Source organism: Mizuhopecten yessoensis, unplaced genomic scaffold (genome assembly GCF_002113885.1).
Source record: "Mizuhopecten yessoensis strain PY_sf001 unplaced genomic scaffold, ASM211388v2 scaffold8387, whole genome shotgun sequence".
In the NCBI taxonomy this organism is placed as follows: Eukaryota; Metazoa; Mollusca; class Bivalvia; order Pectinida; family Pectinidae; genus Mizuhopecten; species Mizuhopecten yessoensis.
The window spans coordinates 431282-448245 of record NW_018407522.1 but is presented as its reverse complement, the minus strand read 5'-3'; the positions used below and the strand labels follow the sequence as shown (position 1 = coordinate 448245).

Here is a 16964-nt window from a genome sequence, read left to right as displayed (position 1 = left end):
AGTTACAGGTAACGTCCTTTTCATCGAAGGTAACATGTTGTTCAGAAAAACTGAAAAACATATATGTTTAAAGACCATCTAAACTAATGATACTGATATCACAATCAGTAAAACATTGGACGTCATATTGCCTAAACCGTCTTAGAGTTGCATGACGTGCACGTTGCCGTTGGCACCCCCGATCCACACATGTCCACATGTGTCCACACCCATCGCTATAGGGTTGGTCACTTGTCCAGGACACATGCAGCTTGTTTACCGTCTCAGTATCGATGTTATGGAAGTATTCAATGTTGATACGGGTCCCCTATGCTACATGCTTTTGTGACGTCGTTAACGTAAAATGTAATGATGCCAGGTTAATGTTAAGGCACCAAAACAGAGACAGTAAATATAGAGAGCAGCGATGGTTGAATTTTAACCGTGAAGAATGTTCCTTATTCACAAAATTCTTGAAAACGTCATAGAAGGTTTTCATTTCATAGGAGATTTATTGTACATATAAAATGGAAACTCAATCAAGGCTCTTTTAACTGTTATATTTATCTGCATCGATTCCTCGTTTTATCAAATTTAGTTTTTAAATGATTATACAAATTCAGCATAAATAGGCGAAAAAAAACATCTGACAGTGAGTTTGATTGATCATCAGATATGCATTTTTCCTTTTTGTATAAGAATTAATAATAAACTTATAACAATAAATACAACTGTGCTTCAGCTGATAAGTCTTTCCACCCGACATCAACAGTATGTTTGCGCTCCTCAGACTCTCTTATATATAGTCATAACGGAGTTACCTCCCTTTGATTATCAAAAAGTACAATTGTTTTTGGTATATGTCTTATAAGAAGAGAACAAATACATAAATGTTTATGTTCCTATTGTTTAAGCCTGTAATGTACGGGACTTATTCTGCTCGCGTTAAGTACCCTTTTTGCTGTACTGTATTCAATAACTAAAGAAAGTTTTTACGAGAATTATATAATAATTGACGTATGTCGGAGGTTTGCTTTCTTCAGTGTTTTTCGTCATATGCATTACACATTACCTCTCCAGCACACACGCAGGCATACTCCCATAGGGAGGTACTAGCCAGGTGGCATAGGAGTTAGCGCCTGATAAGGCAGGTCCTGCGAATTCCTCAAAATTGTATTGAAAAATGTATATGCTAATTTTATCAATTTTATATCTATGTACTGTAAAGCGCTTTAGAGTGGCTAATGTTAGGTAGATAGGGCGCTATATCAAATGTTGTATATTATTATCATTATTATATCTTTTTTCCTCATGAAACTTGCCCATTGTCTCCATCACTATGTATTTCTCGAAAGCTTCCGTAGTAAGTTTGCCTGTTAAAGTAAGCTTTCGACATTAAACACGGGCATCATAATAGTAATGATATAAAAAGCTATATACTAAGTTGGATAAACAGCAGAGGTAAAATAAGAGTAACGTTATTTATAAGGTTTTTTGGAATAAAACTGATAGGAGAGTGAGGATTTGCTAGCGCTTTCGCCAATTTATTAGGTTATCAGGAATTACATCATCCGTAAATTACTCTTATGTTTCAGACGTCATCTATTCATGACGCTCACAATATTTCACACAAAAAATATGATAAGCAATGCATCATTATAAATAGCATAGGAAAGAAAATTATCAATATGTACAGATTTATAAAAATGATAACTCGAGGTTCTTGTATACTGCTTTATCACAACCTAGTTCGAAGGTCGTCACAAAGCGGTTCACAAATTATTATCAGTGGTTATGTGTCCCTTGCAACAAGCCGATATCTTTCCCAACAGTCGGTGCTGCCATTTCGGCGCTCACCGTTAGCATTCAACAATTCTAGCACTGCCCAACCACGTACTCATTTACAGCCGAGTAGACTTAAACAAGCAGAGTAAACTATCTTGCCCAAAGATACAACACAGTGCCGTGCCGTGACTCGAACCCGCAAACCATCGGTCATGAGCCTGGCGTCCTACCACTAGACTACCGTTCCTCCCCAATATTGGCTTTGATTATGTACCATGTTCAATATTTCAATAAACCGATGTAAACGTAGAATGGAATTAAACATGCAATAGAAATGTACAAGCAATTGAAAATTAGCGATGATATTAAGCGATTCTGAAAAAATATCTGAAGTTTCTATCACTATGGAATACCTTACTATGTCAAGGATATATCAAACCCTACAATGGGATGATGTCAAGGACGGAATTATGAAGAACGTGTACTATACTTAATTAGTACTAAACTAGGAACAGGTAACGTCCTTTTCATCGTAGATTGTTATTACATGTTGTTCAGAGGAAACAAAAATGTATAAAATCCATCTCAACCAAATATACTTATATCATACTCAGCAAAACATTTGTTGTCACATATCTTAGAGTTGCATGACATGCACGATGCCGTTTGCACCCCCGATCCACACATGTCCACACGTGTCCACACCCACCGCTAAAGGATTGGTCACTCTGTATTTCTTGTCCAGGAGACACACGGCCTGTTTACCGTCTCTCGAAAGGACATACACCTGGTTGTGCAGACTGTCTGGTACAAACACTCTGTCGTACTTGTCACGTGACACCTGATAGAGATCCGCATCATCAACCTTTTGACCGTTGTCGAGTTCACCAGTCCATTCAAATTTGGTTTTGCCAGAACTGTCTATTATGACAAGTACGTTATTAACATCAATTACCGCCATGTCTCCTGAAGACAGACTTGCAATGCTCCATGCTTTCATTTCACAACTCAACTTCGTCAAAGCCTTACCTGACTTATCCAGTACCACTATGTCTAATGTACCTGTACCAACAAACACCTCGTCCATCTCGTTGATGCTGATGTCACATGCTTTATGTGGCCTGATGTCAGCAAACGTTGTCACTTGTTTGTTGCGTAGTGTTAGTTTATATACAAATGAACTTTCATCGTAACTGGTCAGAAGTATGTTTGTTGTTCCGATCAAAGTGGTTCTGTACGGACAGAAGCCAAGCTTTACTGTGTTGGTGACCACACCCTCCCTGTTTACCATCACGAGTCCCTTGTATTGATTCATCGTTAACCACGCATGATTGTTGTCGACCGGACATATACTCAATATTTCCTTTTGTTCAGTAACTGTAAACATAGAAAGGCGTTGAACGTGTTCAATATCGATATCAATCTCGGCCGCCTGGATGTCTGGAAATAATTCACCCACCATTTTCGTCAAAACAACACGGTCGATACTTCCGGTAACGAAGTTTGGTGATTTTGGTAAGTTATCACTCGCATAAACATCATACAGAGGAAGAGTTGTGTATAATGACTTTTCTGTTTCAAATAGAGCCTCATTCGTTTTATACGATTTTTCTGCCTTTTCCAGCAGTCGTGTCAACTCTACGACCTTTTCCTGAGATTGCAGACAAAAGTTCGTATGAGCTCCTGATTCTTCTTGCTCTAGTGAAGATAACTCGACCAGCGCTGCATCCACGAGAGAATCTACTTCTGCCTTCAGCTTGGTTCTCTGAGAGTCTACTTCTTTCCTCATTGTATCAATGTTTTGTTTGAAGGCTTCATTAGCACGATGTCGCTTTGATGTCTCGTTCTTGACGTGTTGTATTTTAGAAGATATTGTTGTGATGTGTCTTTTTAATTGTTGTTTTTTAGTAGGAAATTCTTCTTCAATGGGTTTCCAGTTGTGAAGTTTATGAGATTTGGATACACACATTCCACAAAGCAACTCGTTGCAGTCCGAACAGTAGAGATCACACAGTTTACCGGGGTGTAGTTTACATACCTCTGGTACAGGCTTGTCACCCTGACGATTAGCCTTTCCTATTGCTACGATGTCGTCGTTTCTAGATTTCTTCCCGCGTGTATGGGTTTCCTTACACCGATCACATAACGCCTCCTGACAGTCGTTACAATACCAGTTCACGTTGTCCGGACTGTCGCACAAAGCACACGTGTAAGTAACGTGTTCCTGTGCACACCGTACGGATCTGTTACTTGCCATATTGTTGAGTGTTTAAAGGATTACGTTAGCTCTTAACTTACAAACAGTGTAATCCCACACATTTTCTCGGTATAACAAACTGTACACTTCCTTGTTGCGGCGAAGTCACGTGATTAGTCTGACAAACACTTTACTATCTAATACTGAAATACAAATGTTATGCTGTTCTGTCGGTACATGTATATCAACATTCCTTGTTGGAGACACTTATATCACGTGATTTGTTTGACAAACATTACGTCAGCCGAACATATATCTGGCTTAGCTATGCAGCTATGTTATTTATAAGTATGGTATGCTTAAAATACGATCGTGTAGTAAGGCAACCATGATACAGCGTCATATAGTTATATATACACAGTAAAAACTCTATTAAATGGGAGCTTAATATACAGCACTGATATCAGCGTATCCATTTTACAAAGAATATCTGACTATATTTGTCAAACTACTAGACTAGATATTTAATCTCACTCAGAAACAAAACTTCACATTGAAAGTGATGCTAATATTTATAGTGTCACTTTGCTGATAAGTATTGATACTGACATATACATGTATATATTTTGTATACCTATCTTCACAACATCTCTGGTATTTGACTGGACTGGATGGAATTTATGATTACAAAGAATGTACTACTCTAGCTATAACCTGTTCTAATTATTTTATAATTACATGAATTTCTATAGTGAAATATTCTATATATTTATGTGTTTATATTTCATATGAATTAATTATAAGCCTAAAAAAGTAAATACAGTTGTACTTCAGCTAAGTCTTTCCACCCGACATCAACAGTATTCTTGCGCTCATCATACTCTCTTATAAGGGCGTAGTTCTCGGGCGTCGAAGGCGCCCGAGCGAAGCTCTTTAATGGTAGCACATGCGTGCGTGAACAGAATTGCTTCCCCTTTCTACACGTTGCCTTTATTCTTTTCGTCCGGAAGTAGACGTCCAGTAGGGAAACAGGAAGTGTATCCTTGAAGCAAAGACAATTGTATTTCAACCCAGACATGCATTTCTTCATATAGTGAAAACAATCTTCATGTTTTATTACTTGTTTATTTAGAAAAAATATATATAGATATTTGGAGTGAAAAAAGTCTATCACATAAAATGTGATACTAACAGGCATGAAACTTCGTTCAGAGATTATCAAACTATGACGACACAAACACGTCACAATCCATCGGTCTTCATCGGTTATTTCCGGAAGGATGAAAAATAAACGGAAAATTCTGGAACTGATGTCCGTTGCATTTATCTCTTTGTCGGTGCTTCAAGACTTTTTACCAAAGGCACAAAAAGTAAAAATGCGGATATTTTTTGAAGATCTTTTTTGTCATCAACCCGGTTTTGTTGATATTTCAACCGGGAGATATCTTCAAAAAAGCGATCATTTAAAATTTCACCAGCTTTTGATTTCCATTTGTTCAGAATATGAACGAAATAATTGACATTTTTGAAAGTCCTGATATAGATTTAACATTATTTATGCATCACCACTCATAAAAGGAGCAATGGATAAGTCATGCATCTACTCCCTCTTACCTAACTGACCTTCTCCCGCCACTAGTAGCTACTTTAACTCCTTATAATTTGAGAAACTCTGAGAACTATTCCATTCCTAATTTCCGCTTACAATCTTCACTTAACTCGTTCATACCTTCTACTTTAAGACTATGGAATGAGCTTGACACTAATATTAAAACTGCACATTCTTTTAAGAGCTTCACAAACTGCCTCAAAAAACAAAATGAAACATTTAAAGTGCCTGTTTTTTATTTAGCCGGTGACCGTAAGTTAAATATTTTACTAACCAAACTCCGTCATAAATGCAGCCCTTTAAATGATGATCTCTTTAATGTTAACCTAATCAACTCTCCTATTTGTGCATGTGGATATCCTAATGAAAATGCTCATCATTTCTTTTTTACATGCAGTATATATACTGATCAAAGATTTGAAATGTTTAGAAATCTTCATGAATACTTACCTCTAAGCTTAGAGAAATTATTGTATGGCCATGAAGATTATTCGAGTGACGAAAATAAAAATGTATTTATATATGTCCAACAGTATGTATCGAGTACTCGCAGGTTTTAAATTTGGTCACGTTCTTCTGTCTCCTCTCCAACAGTCCTCATTATCTTTCATATTCATTTCTTAGCTTGTGTCCGTATTACATGGCATAACGTACACTTGTGTGTTCCTTATTATTTTAGTAATCCTCTGTAATGTTTAACTTTCTTTTAAGTGCACGAGAGCGTGAATGCAAGAAGTGTGCGTGTGCTGGAATGTATGTAATATAGGCATGTGATGGGCCATTCAGTTACAGCCAGTGCGGTAGAAACGAATTTTCGAGAAAGGATGGAATGAAAAGGAGAAAGACACAAAGCACGGGACGTGACGAACTGTTGAATAGTTGAAAGTATGGAATAGTGCCAGGATATCACTGCGCTGACTGTGCTGGATGGTTCCATTTTCATGACCAAATTTCAAAATATACCATAATTTGTAAATAAAAGTAAGAATGAATGTGTGCATTATATGTTGAATATTGAGATGTACATTATAATTTATAAACTGCAATGAATAAGTAACATTCTCTCTCTCTCTCTCTCTCTCTCTCTCTCTCTCTCTCTCTCTCTCTCTCTCTCTCAATAATAGATAAATGTAGTGATTTAAACTATGAAATCCATCTTATGATGTGTATATACAATTATTTATCTTATAAGGAAAGGGCGTTAATAATGTTCATGTAACTTGTGCCCAATCCTCTTGCATTTTTTGGCAATAAAATATGTTTAAACAATGCATCTATGACGAAATTCACAATAATTTTCCAGACAACCATTCCAAGTGCAACGCCCTTTTTCAGCAACGTATTACTTTTTCACAACGCGTGCCGATTTATAACTAGTTACAGACAGAAACTATAATTTTACTTGGCATCATTACCTGTCAAACCTCGGTGACAGTTACAAAATTTGAAATTCAATCCGGTGTTTCAGGATGGAACAGAAATTGAGACTAAATATCGATATCAAAACAATTTCAGTGACATCAAAGTATTACAATGATTTCTTTTTTAATTTCATTTTTTACTAACATTTCTAAATATTTACTTAGATTAATCGTCAAATATGTAAAATGCACTTTTTTTCTATAGCAATTACCAAACAGTTTTCCTCCAGCTTATCTCAATTATTCTTTTTGTGCCATGACGGAAGCACGCAGAGGGTTTAATTCTTAATACGGGTGGAAGCTAGAGTATCCGGAGAAAACCGTTGTCGGGGAGGTGACCGGGATTGAATCCGACCATCTTGGTGAAGACGAGCGCGCTATCCACTGCGCCACCCGACCCATCATCTACTCTAGCTTTGGCTGGAAGAAAATGGCGTCACTGATGCAAAAATTATATTGTGAATACATTTTTACCAATCATCAATGATATAAAAAAAAATCTATATACGGGAGCCCGGGGCAAGTTCGGCCATCCCTGATATTTTTAGTTTTTGAGCTAATATTTACAACTTTAAGGATCTTAGCAGTTAAGTTGGCTGGGCATTTAACGACGAAAAAATGGTGAGGAAAACTCTAATGTAAAATGACTTAACAGGAGAAAATTACTTTTGAGAGGGTAGAAAGAAAATCATGATATCGCTTCTAGTTATGCGAACTTTTTGAAACGGAATTGCTACTTTTTTACAGTCAAACGTGTAACACACTGACAGCTTCAAATGATTATACATAAAAGCCAAGCCAATCAATCACCACCATATTGCTGTACGATAAGAATTTATTGTAATATCAATTTGGGCCCGAACAGGTTCGACTAATAATACCGTGATAAGGTCGGCCCATGTAGTTAACATATAAAAAGTCGTAAAATTGGCGGTAAAATCTGACGTTGCCTGCTTTATGACGTCATAATTAAGCTGATTCCAATGATGGCCGAACTTACCCGAATGCATGTCCGAACTGACCCCATGGCGGGGTTCGTTCGGCCATCCGATCTTCCCACAGGATAGTTAAATAATGTTCAAAAACGGACGCGCTGCTTTTCTTCCTAGAACGGAAAAAAAGGCCGAACTTGCCCCGGTCTCCCTGTTGTTACGTCGGTCTTAATCTCATTAGAGCTTGTGTTTTATAGCCGACTTTAAATAAAGTTTATCTTATCTCATTCTGAAAGTTCTGAATCAGTAAATATTAGAGATCAACAAAAGCTGAGCTCTTCATAGGCTTTGGCTTTTTATAGTACATAGTCGTAATGGCATAACCTCCCTTCATTTATTAAAGTACATTTGTGTGTTTTAATATAAACTTTATTTATTTTATAACAATAATGAAACAAGTTATTTCTACTTATATTAATCACTCTTGTTGGCCAAGATGTTAGCGTGCGGTGGGTGTTAGTGTGGGATGAAACCGGAGTACCCGGAAAAAAACCACGTGGTCGGGCAGGTGACCCCATACCTATTCAGGTCCGATCGGGGAATCCAACCCCGGCCGTCTTGGAAAAAGGCAAGTGCGCTATCTACTGCACCATCCGACCACATAATTGTGTTTGGTATACGTCTTGTAAGAAAAGAACAAAAATATCTACCCTTTTCCATTAATGTTCACGTAAAACAACTATCATTTGAGCTTGTAATGTACGGGACTCATTCTGTCGACGTCAAGTTACCTTTTTGATGTACTGTACTCAAATACTAAAGAAACATTTAACGAGGCTAATAACATTGTCGATGTATGTCAAAAGTTGTTTTTTTCCTTAGTGTATGTTTATTTTGACGGTAAAATGAAGTAAAGTAACAAGAAGACAGATTCGCTAGCGCATTAGCCCATTTAATAACTCATCAGGAAACTGATTTTCATTATAATTACATCATCCGAACAATACACATATATTTTAGACGTCATCCAAACCATGATAGGCAATGCTCATTATAAACGGCATGGAAAAAGAAAACTATCAATATGTACATATTTATATTGGCTTTCATCAGGTATCATGTTCAATATGTTAACAACCCATTGCACATTCTAGGATTGAAATAGACATGCAATAGAACTGTACAAGCATTTGAAAAATTAGCGATAACATTTAATTAGCACTTTAGTAAATATAGTTTGTATCACTATAGAACACCTTACTATGTCATTTTGCAATTCAGATCAATGATATATCGAGCCCTACAGTGGGATGATGTTAAGGACGGACTTATGAAAAACGTGTATTATACTTAATTAGTACCAAACCAGGTACAAGTAACGTCCTTTTCATCGTAGATTATTATTACATGTTGTTCAGAAAAAGAAAAAAAAAATAGTTTAATATCTATCTTAAGCAAAAATACTTATATCGTAATTAGCAAAACATGTGGTGTCACATTGCCTAGACCATCTTATAGTTGCATGACGTGCACGATGCCGTTTGCACCCCCGATCCACACATGTCCACATGTGTCCACACCCACCGCTATAGGATTGGTCACTTTGTATTTCTTGCCCAAGAGACACGCGGCCTGTTTACCGTCTCTCGGTAGGACATACACCTGGTCGTTCAAACTGTCTGGTACAAACACTCTGTCGTACTTGTCACGTGACATCTGATAGAGGTCCATATCATCAACCTTTTGACCGTTGTCGAGTTCACCAGTCCATTCAAATTTGGTTTTGCCAGAACTGTCTATTATGACAAGCACGTTATTAACATCAATTACCGCCATGTCTCCTGAAGACAGACTTGCAATGCTCCATGCTTTCATTTCACAACTCAACTTCGTCAAAGCCTTACCTGACTTATCCAGTACCACTATGCATTGTGTTTTGGTACTAACAAACACTTCCTCCCTCTCATTGATACTGATATCCAATGCTATATGTGGTCTGATGTCAGCAAATGTTGTCACTTGCTTGTTGTGTAGTGATAGTTTATACACGTATGTGCTATCATCATAGCTCGTCAGAATTATGTCTGATGTTCCGATCAAGGTGGTTCTGTACGGACAGAAGTCCAGCTGTACTGTGTTGGTGACCACACCCTCCCTGTTGACCAGCAACAGACCCTTGTATCGATTCATCGTTAACCACGCATGACTGTTGTTGACCGGGCATATACTCAATATTTCCTCTTTGTCGGTAACTGTAAACATAGAAAGGCGTTGAACGTTTTCAATATCGATATCAATCTCGTCCGCATGGATGTCTGAAAATAATTCACCCACCATTTTCGTCAAAACAACACGGTCGATACTTCCGGTATCCAAGCGTGGTGAGTTTGGTAAGGCATCCTTGAAATTAACATCATACAGAGGAAGAGTTGTATATAATGACTTTTCTGTTTCAAATAGAGCTACATTCGTTTTATACGATTTTTCTGCTTTTTCCAGCAGTCGTGTCAACTCTACGACTTTTTCCTGAGATCGCAGACAAAAGTTCGTATGAGCTCCTGATACTTCTTGCTCTAGTGAAGATAACTCGGCCTGCACTGCATCCACGAGAGAATCTACTTCTGCCTTCAGCTTGGTTCCCTGAGTGTCTACCTCTTTCCTCATTGTATCAATGTTTTCTTTGAAGGCTTCGTTAGCACGATGTCGCTTTGATGTCTCGTTCTTGACGTGTTGTATTTTAGAAGATATTGTTGTGATGTGTCTTTTTAATTGTTGCTTTTTAGTAGGAAATTCTTCTTCGATGGGTTTCCAGTTGTGGTGTTTATGAGATTTGGATACACACATCCCACAAAGCAACTCGTTGCAGTCCGAACAGTAGAGATCACACAGTTTACCGGGGTGTAAGTTACATACCTCTGGTACAGGCTTGTCACTCTGACGATTAGCCTTTCCTATTGCTACGACGTCATCGTTTCTAGATTTCTTCCCGCGTGTATGGGTTTCCTTACACCGATCACATAACGTCTGCTGACAGTCGTTACAATACCAGTTCACGTTGTCCGGACTGTCGCATAAAGCACACGTGTAAGTAACGTGTTCCTGTGCACACCGTACGGATGTGTTACTTGCCATATTGTTGAATGTTTAAAGGATTACGTTAGCTCTTAATTTACAAACAGTGATCCCACAAACTTTCTCGGTATAACTAACTGTACACTTCCTTGTTTTGGCGAAGTCACGTGATTAGTCTGACAAGCACTTAAATATCTAATAGTGAAATACAAATGTTATGCTGTTCTGTCGGTACAGGTTTATCAACATTCCTTGTTGGAGACACTTATATCACGTGATTTGATAGACAAACATTACGTCAGCCGATAAGGGTGCACATAGACGAAAAGATAAATCAACACTGATATGGAAATATACATATGTATCTGGCGTAGCTACATGTATGCAGCTATGTTACTATCAAGTATTGTATGCTTAAAATACGATCGTGCTGTAAGGCAACCATGATACAGCGTCTTATATATACACAGTAATGTTATCAGTCATAGACTCATTTCCGTTGTTAGTAATAGGAAACCAAAAGAGACGACTAAGTGTGGACCCCTGCTGTGACTGTTAGATCCATCGCAGAATTGAGAGGCGACTAATGAGACCTTCCGTAGCAAATTGAGATTTTTCACATTTACCGGGCCAGATTTCCACATGCACATGTTCCACGTTTTGATATCTCTCGTTGACTCACTTTATGTGATAGTGCATCTTGCGCAAGAATAGGTCCTCTACATCAGCGTTCCTTGTCCGCGATACTCTCGGCTTAATTGCTGCCATCGGCTGTCTTTAGCCGAGGTGACTATTGGTTTTATATAATAGCTATATTTTCAATTATAGTATATCAGTTCTATCTTCTTGTAATATGATATATATGTACATGTAACTGTTCTGTTTCACTGTGTCTTGAAAAAGGAGCGGATCGCTCCGAAAAATTGACAACCTAAACTTGTCCACACTGTTGGAATTACTTCTTTGCCCCATATATAAATAAATATATATATAATAAAAAGGGATTAAATGTCTATGTGAAGGAAGTAAATATAGAAAAAATTAGATTAACGACCGACTTAAAAACTAGCTGCTATATATATATAGAAAAAATAAGATAAAACGACCGACTAAAAAAAGCAGACCGGGATACGTAACCTTGGAGCTGGAACATCTTGAGCGGGAACACTCAGAAGCATTGAAAAGTGCCACGGTTCCGAAAGATTATGCAATCATGATTTCAAGCGATATATACAGACAATACACGTTAGATGCAACTAGCAGTCGGGAAGACTTGACAATGATATCAAATGTTCCATGTAACGCGTTTAAGAATGACGAGATCAGCGTAAGTATTGATACAGCGGAGTCGTTTCCGTGGGACACATGGCCGGCAGAAGCAGACGAATACAGACGAATACACCGACCAAAAATCCATAGGTGGCCAAATGCCGCCCTCATTGACAAAATCAAACGTAGATGCTGCTATTTCCTTCCTGATGGAGATAAAACGTCTCCAGACACATTTCTTCAGTGGAGGATATCGTTTGTAACCTCGGAAAGGCTGTCAGTGCATTCCTTTGGACATTTACAATTCAAAGTGTACGGATTGTTAAAGCATTTCTTGAAAAACATAAAAAATACCTCTGCGTACTATTTATGCCGACGATGATATTTTGTGTTGATACTTTATGAAAACACTTATGTTCGAGACTACACCTCAGTCCTTATGGCAGGATACAAGCATAGCAGTGTGGTTTCAAGCCTGTTTGAAAACAGAAGAAAAGTTCTGAATATTGTCATGCAATTTGTTGATAAGTCCAGTTTATCGTTTACTCATCAAATATGTAGCCAGGCTCCAGGTCCCTCAGCGTCGGATAACGTGCGTCTCGAGTGCAGACGTGATCACGTGTTATTTACCGAATGTGTCAACCACATTGATTTCAATAGTGGAATTCAGAACATGAGAGGAATCCACAAATCAAATGAGCTTCTGATGGCCGCCCGATCAGAAACTGATGTCTTCGCAACCTACTACGCCGCGATGTGCGTGTTGTCATCCGACGGCAGAAGTATGTAATTTAAGGATATGCAAGACCTTCCTATCTTTCTTCGACTTGATATGCTCTGCGCCGTTGAATATAGCAACGTTTTTCTTTTTGGTGGGGAATTTTAGAAAAGCAGGTTCAATTTGCGAAGATACGATATACTCGCAAAACACCACTGTTTGATAGGGTTCAGTAAAGGGCCTAAAGAAATACCAACGTCTGTTCTGTGGACGGGGCTACTCTATATTTAAGAAATTCAATGCTACAAAATCAATTGTTTCATTTCGAAGGGACATACTGGATTTTTCCTTGCCACAAATACGACCAGAGGTAAAACATAATCCGTTTTGTGTTATGATCCCTCATCTGTCGTATGCTTCGTTTCTCAGTTTTTTATGTTATGATGAGCTGGAAATGACCAGCAGACGACACGACGCTCTTCGTCAAGATATCGTCCTGAAGATGACGAGAACGAAGGAGATCTACATCGGATTGTTCACACCCTTGTAGACGTCTGTTACGAAATTTTAGGCGACAGTCGTCGCACGATACGGAATTATTTTGATTCGTACAGGGTACAACAAGCTTTCAACCCCGCTCTGGAGAGGATCGGATCGCTTCGTAGTTCACTGTAGCCACTAGATAAATACACTATATAAAGATAAAGATCGTAAGAGGACCAGACTTACTTCTAACAGTCAGTTGTTAGTTTACTTTTCTGACAGAGCCGGTTAGAATCGTTAAGAGAATTAATCGTGCTATTTGACTCATACAGTGCAGACATTATTTTACAGAAGATGAATTCAGATTTAGATTAGAACGCATAATGGCAGTCTCCTAATGAAGTGCATACATGGCGACAGGTTTGGACACTTCAAATCCACGTTTTACACAAAAGCAAGGTAGCTAAGGTAATGCATAGCATTTCTCATCAGGAACATCAAATGCCTTACAGCCGTGAGAAAACAAAACTCTGTATAGGAGATGATGTAACTTGAGTTACTTCCCTTTGAACGTCAAATTCTGATGTACAGTTATAATGTCATTGAAATTTACTGACATTATTCATCTTTTAATAATAAGAGTTGTTGTGATTAAAAAAATGCGTATATAACATTTTTATGATGCTCCGGTCTATATGGAGTTAAGAAACACATAAACAAAGTGACAGTTAAATAGACAATGTAATACAAACATCTGATACGTCAGATGAAACGTGTCGTTGCTTTTAATGCATTGATATACTTTCATAAATTAATTATTTTGCTTTCTTCAAAACTTTGCTCATGATTATCTCAATCCATCCACCAATCCATCCTTTCATCCTTACCCATCCATTGTTTCCAGAGAGACAGACAGACGGACAAATTGCATTGTTTATGCTTACTTTAGAGAGGACCCCGTTGTTACTTATCATATAGATGTCCGTATTTCGTATATAGAACTTACCTCCCACACGTCACATCTCCATAAACCGCGTGTATGCAATGTGTCGATTTCTCAAGTTCTGCTTTACATTACCCCTTTCACCTCTATGTTACTTTTGTAGACTCTACCATGCATTGATCTGGATGAGTCCATAATGATCTACAGTGGTGAAAGGGTTAAGTAGATATCCCATACCGTTTTTTCCGTACGTATATACGATTTAAATATTTAAATATGAATACATTTGAATGCAATAAGATGTATCGAGGCAGCATATTGATATTTTGTAGTTGATTAAGATTTCTAGTAAAATAAACTTAGTTGATGGGCTTAGTGGACATATTTCGTTCTGAAAAGATCCATTATACAGAAATGTATATGGACATTCTTGACCTATGCACTTCTTATAGTGATGGATATGGAGATAAGAATATCAGGATGAGCTCTCTTAATCCGATACCTGTAGCTGAAGACGCCAAAAGTTAAGATTTTGTCGAGATAGGATAAAACTTGACTAATGTCTCATTGCATGTGTACAATTAAGTGAACGTGCTCATGAAGCGTAAGTGTGATATGTTCTGCATGTTTTGTAAAAATGGACCAATTTTCGGAGAGAGAGAGAGAGAGAGAGAGAGAGAGAGAGAGAGAGAGAGAGAGAGATTTTGATCCTGGAAGGACTCCATCGTCGCTGATAAAGCATAAGAAATAAATGGAAAATCCACAATTTGACCAATCGCAGCATTGGGGTTTTATTACACGTGTGTATTGCCATATATATGACACGGCCGTATGATAGCTATATGATAAGTAAAGTGATAAGTAATGATAGAAGATTTGATATCAACTTTAGAATAAAGAACACAATATGTGAATAAAATATTTTATTTGTTCATTTCTTCTGAAGAATAAAATATCCATGTATCGAGAATCCCGCATTCAATACACATGCGTCGTAAGAATACACAAACAATACATGTTTTTTGTTCTGTAAAAATACAATAATATATGGGTTGTATTGCTTGGCAGTTGCCATTGTCTCCCATAATAATTCATATTTATCTACAACAGCCAGATATTATAATAAACATACCCTTAACAACACAGAGACGCAGCCTTAAACATCGGGATGGTGTGCATGTAAAAGACAACAAAGTATAGTTAAAATAATTCGCGAATTCAAACAGATTCCGAATACAAATCCCATAATTATCTAAATGATAATTACATAAAACGTTATTTTTTTTTATTTTTTTTTTTTCGTTAGTTTAAAGCCTCACGATTATGAAACAATGAAATATAGGCTCACAATTTTTTTTTGGCAAAAGGTAGCACTAAAAACAGGAGTTTTAGACACAATGTTTTCACATATATATACATAATTTAATGCTTATTGAAACGAAAAGCACTTTTTTTCATAAAAATGATAAGAATGATAAACATTTAAAACAGCATTATCATAAAATTGGACTCTTATATTGTTAAGAAAAACATTTTTTTTTTTTTTTATCATTTGACGCTTATTACATTATGTATATAAAACGGATTCGTATCACAGAATAGAAGGCAAACACATTGGAATGTAGTTTTCATGCAACGTATATAAACTGGGTATTTTAATCAAAATGTACCCTATCTTTCTTTGTTATGTATCGCCTTTCAAAGAGAGTTACACAATTAGAGACATCAGAAATGTTGATGTTAACTTGATTAGTTAATAAACGAACAACATTGTTAAAAGCGATAGATATTGAAAAATAAACACACAAGGGAGTTAACTCTAATTAAAACTGTAACGGAACATATCACGCCACATTAAGGTAATGTACGAATTTCAGCAGTTACTCGAAAAATATACTCTTACTTTAATATTTCATATCAGATTTTTTTTTAATTGTTTCATAAGCTCAAGAATGTATAAAGACAAATTAAAATCTGGCGATGTTCTCTGAAAAAATGATATTCACATCACCTCGTAGTCATGAATGGATTCACACTTATTGCGATCAAAACACAAACAGAATCTCAAAATCTGACTCAATGGTGACACAATGTGTAATTAATTAAGCTAAACAGTGAAACAATCAGATCCATTCATCCACAAAACTGTACATAACAAAATGATTGTGAACTACAATAGTACACGACTTAATACACAAGTATGTCCATCTATAAAATGACGTAACCATTATTTCCTTAATAAGTTGAAAGTGTCTTAAAAGTCTTTGCTTCACTTTTTCGGTGGTGGAACATTCTCTAAGAATGTACCGACTAGATTTCCAGCGGGGCGGTAACTGGCGACAACCAAGACTTTTCCACCCGAACTTTTGGCTTTGCCAATTCCCATTTCTTTACTGCCTTTCCATACAACCTGGGTGAAATGTCCTAAACAACAAATAAAATCAAAATATTGATTAGAAGTCATTATCTTGAATCTTTAATTATAAGTATACATATAATATCAAACATGGGGATGTTTAGTTGGTAGCGAAGACACATGAGGTCGGACTCTGGAAA

General features: G+C 37.1%; 2 protein-coding genes across 6 annotated transcripts in view; both read right to left on the bottom strand.

Annotated features, from left to right (window-relative positions):
- Nucleotides 1–1776: 1776 nt before the first annotated feature.
- On the bottom strand, nt 1777–11208 carry LOC110455839. Of its 2 annotated transcripts, none has more exons than XM_021506242.1 (2): nt 9180–11208; nt 1777–2177 (listed from the first exon to the last, which is right to left on the bottom strand). In XM_021506242.1, exon 1 carries the CDS (start codon nt 11053–11055, stop codon nt 9436–9438), a length of 1620 nt encoding a protein of 539 aa, XP_021361917.1. In that variant the 5' UTR covers nt 11056–11208; the 3' UTR covers nt 1777–2177; nt 9180–9435. The 2 variants fall into 2 exon arrangements, with proteins under 2 accessions (XP_021361917.1, XP_021361916.1); XM_021506241.1 differs by having other exon boundaries at nt 1777–2815; nt 9850–11207.
- A 4108-nt stretch (nt 11209–15316) lies between these two features.
- LOC110455840 (cell wall protein PRY3-like) overlaps nt 15317–16964 on the bottom strand; it is a 56609-nt gene continuing 54961 nt past the window's right edge. For all 4 annotated transcript variants that reach the window (XM_021506245.1, XM_021506243.1, XM_021506244.1 and 1 more), the window contains one exon: nt 15317–16832. In XM_021506245.1, coding sequence (XP_021361920.1) covers nt 16678–16832 — 155 coding nt within the window. In that variant the 3' untranslated portion in view covers nt 15317–16677. The remainder of the gene's footprint in view (nt 16833–16964) is intronic.

What these genes read in the sequence shown, in the direction of transcription:
- LOC110455839 (XM_021506242.1), bottom strand. Translation starts at nt 11,055, where the DNA reads ATGGCAAGTAACACATCCGTACGGTGTGCACAGGAACACGTTACTTAC.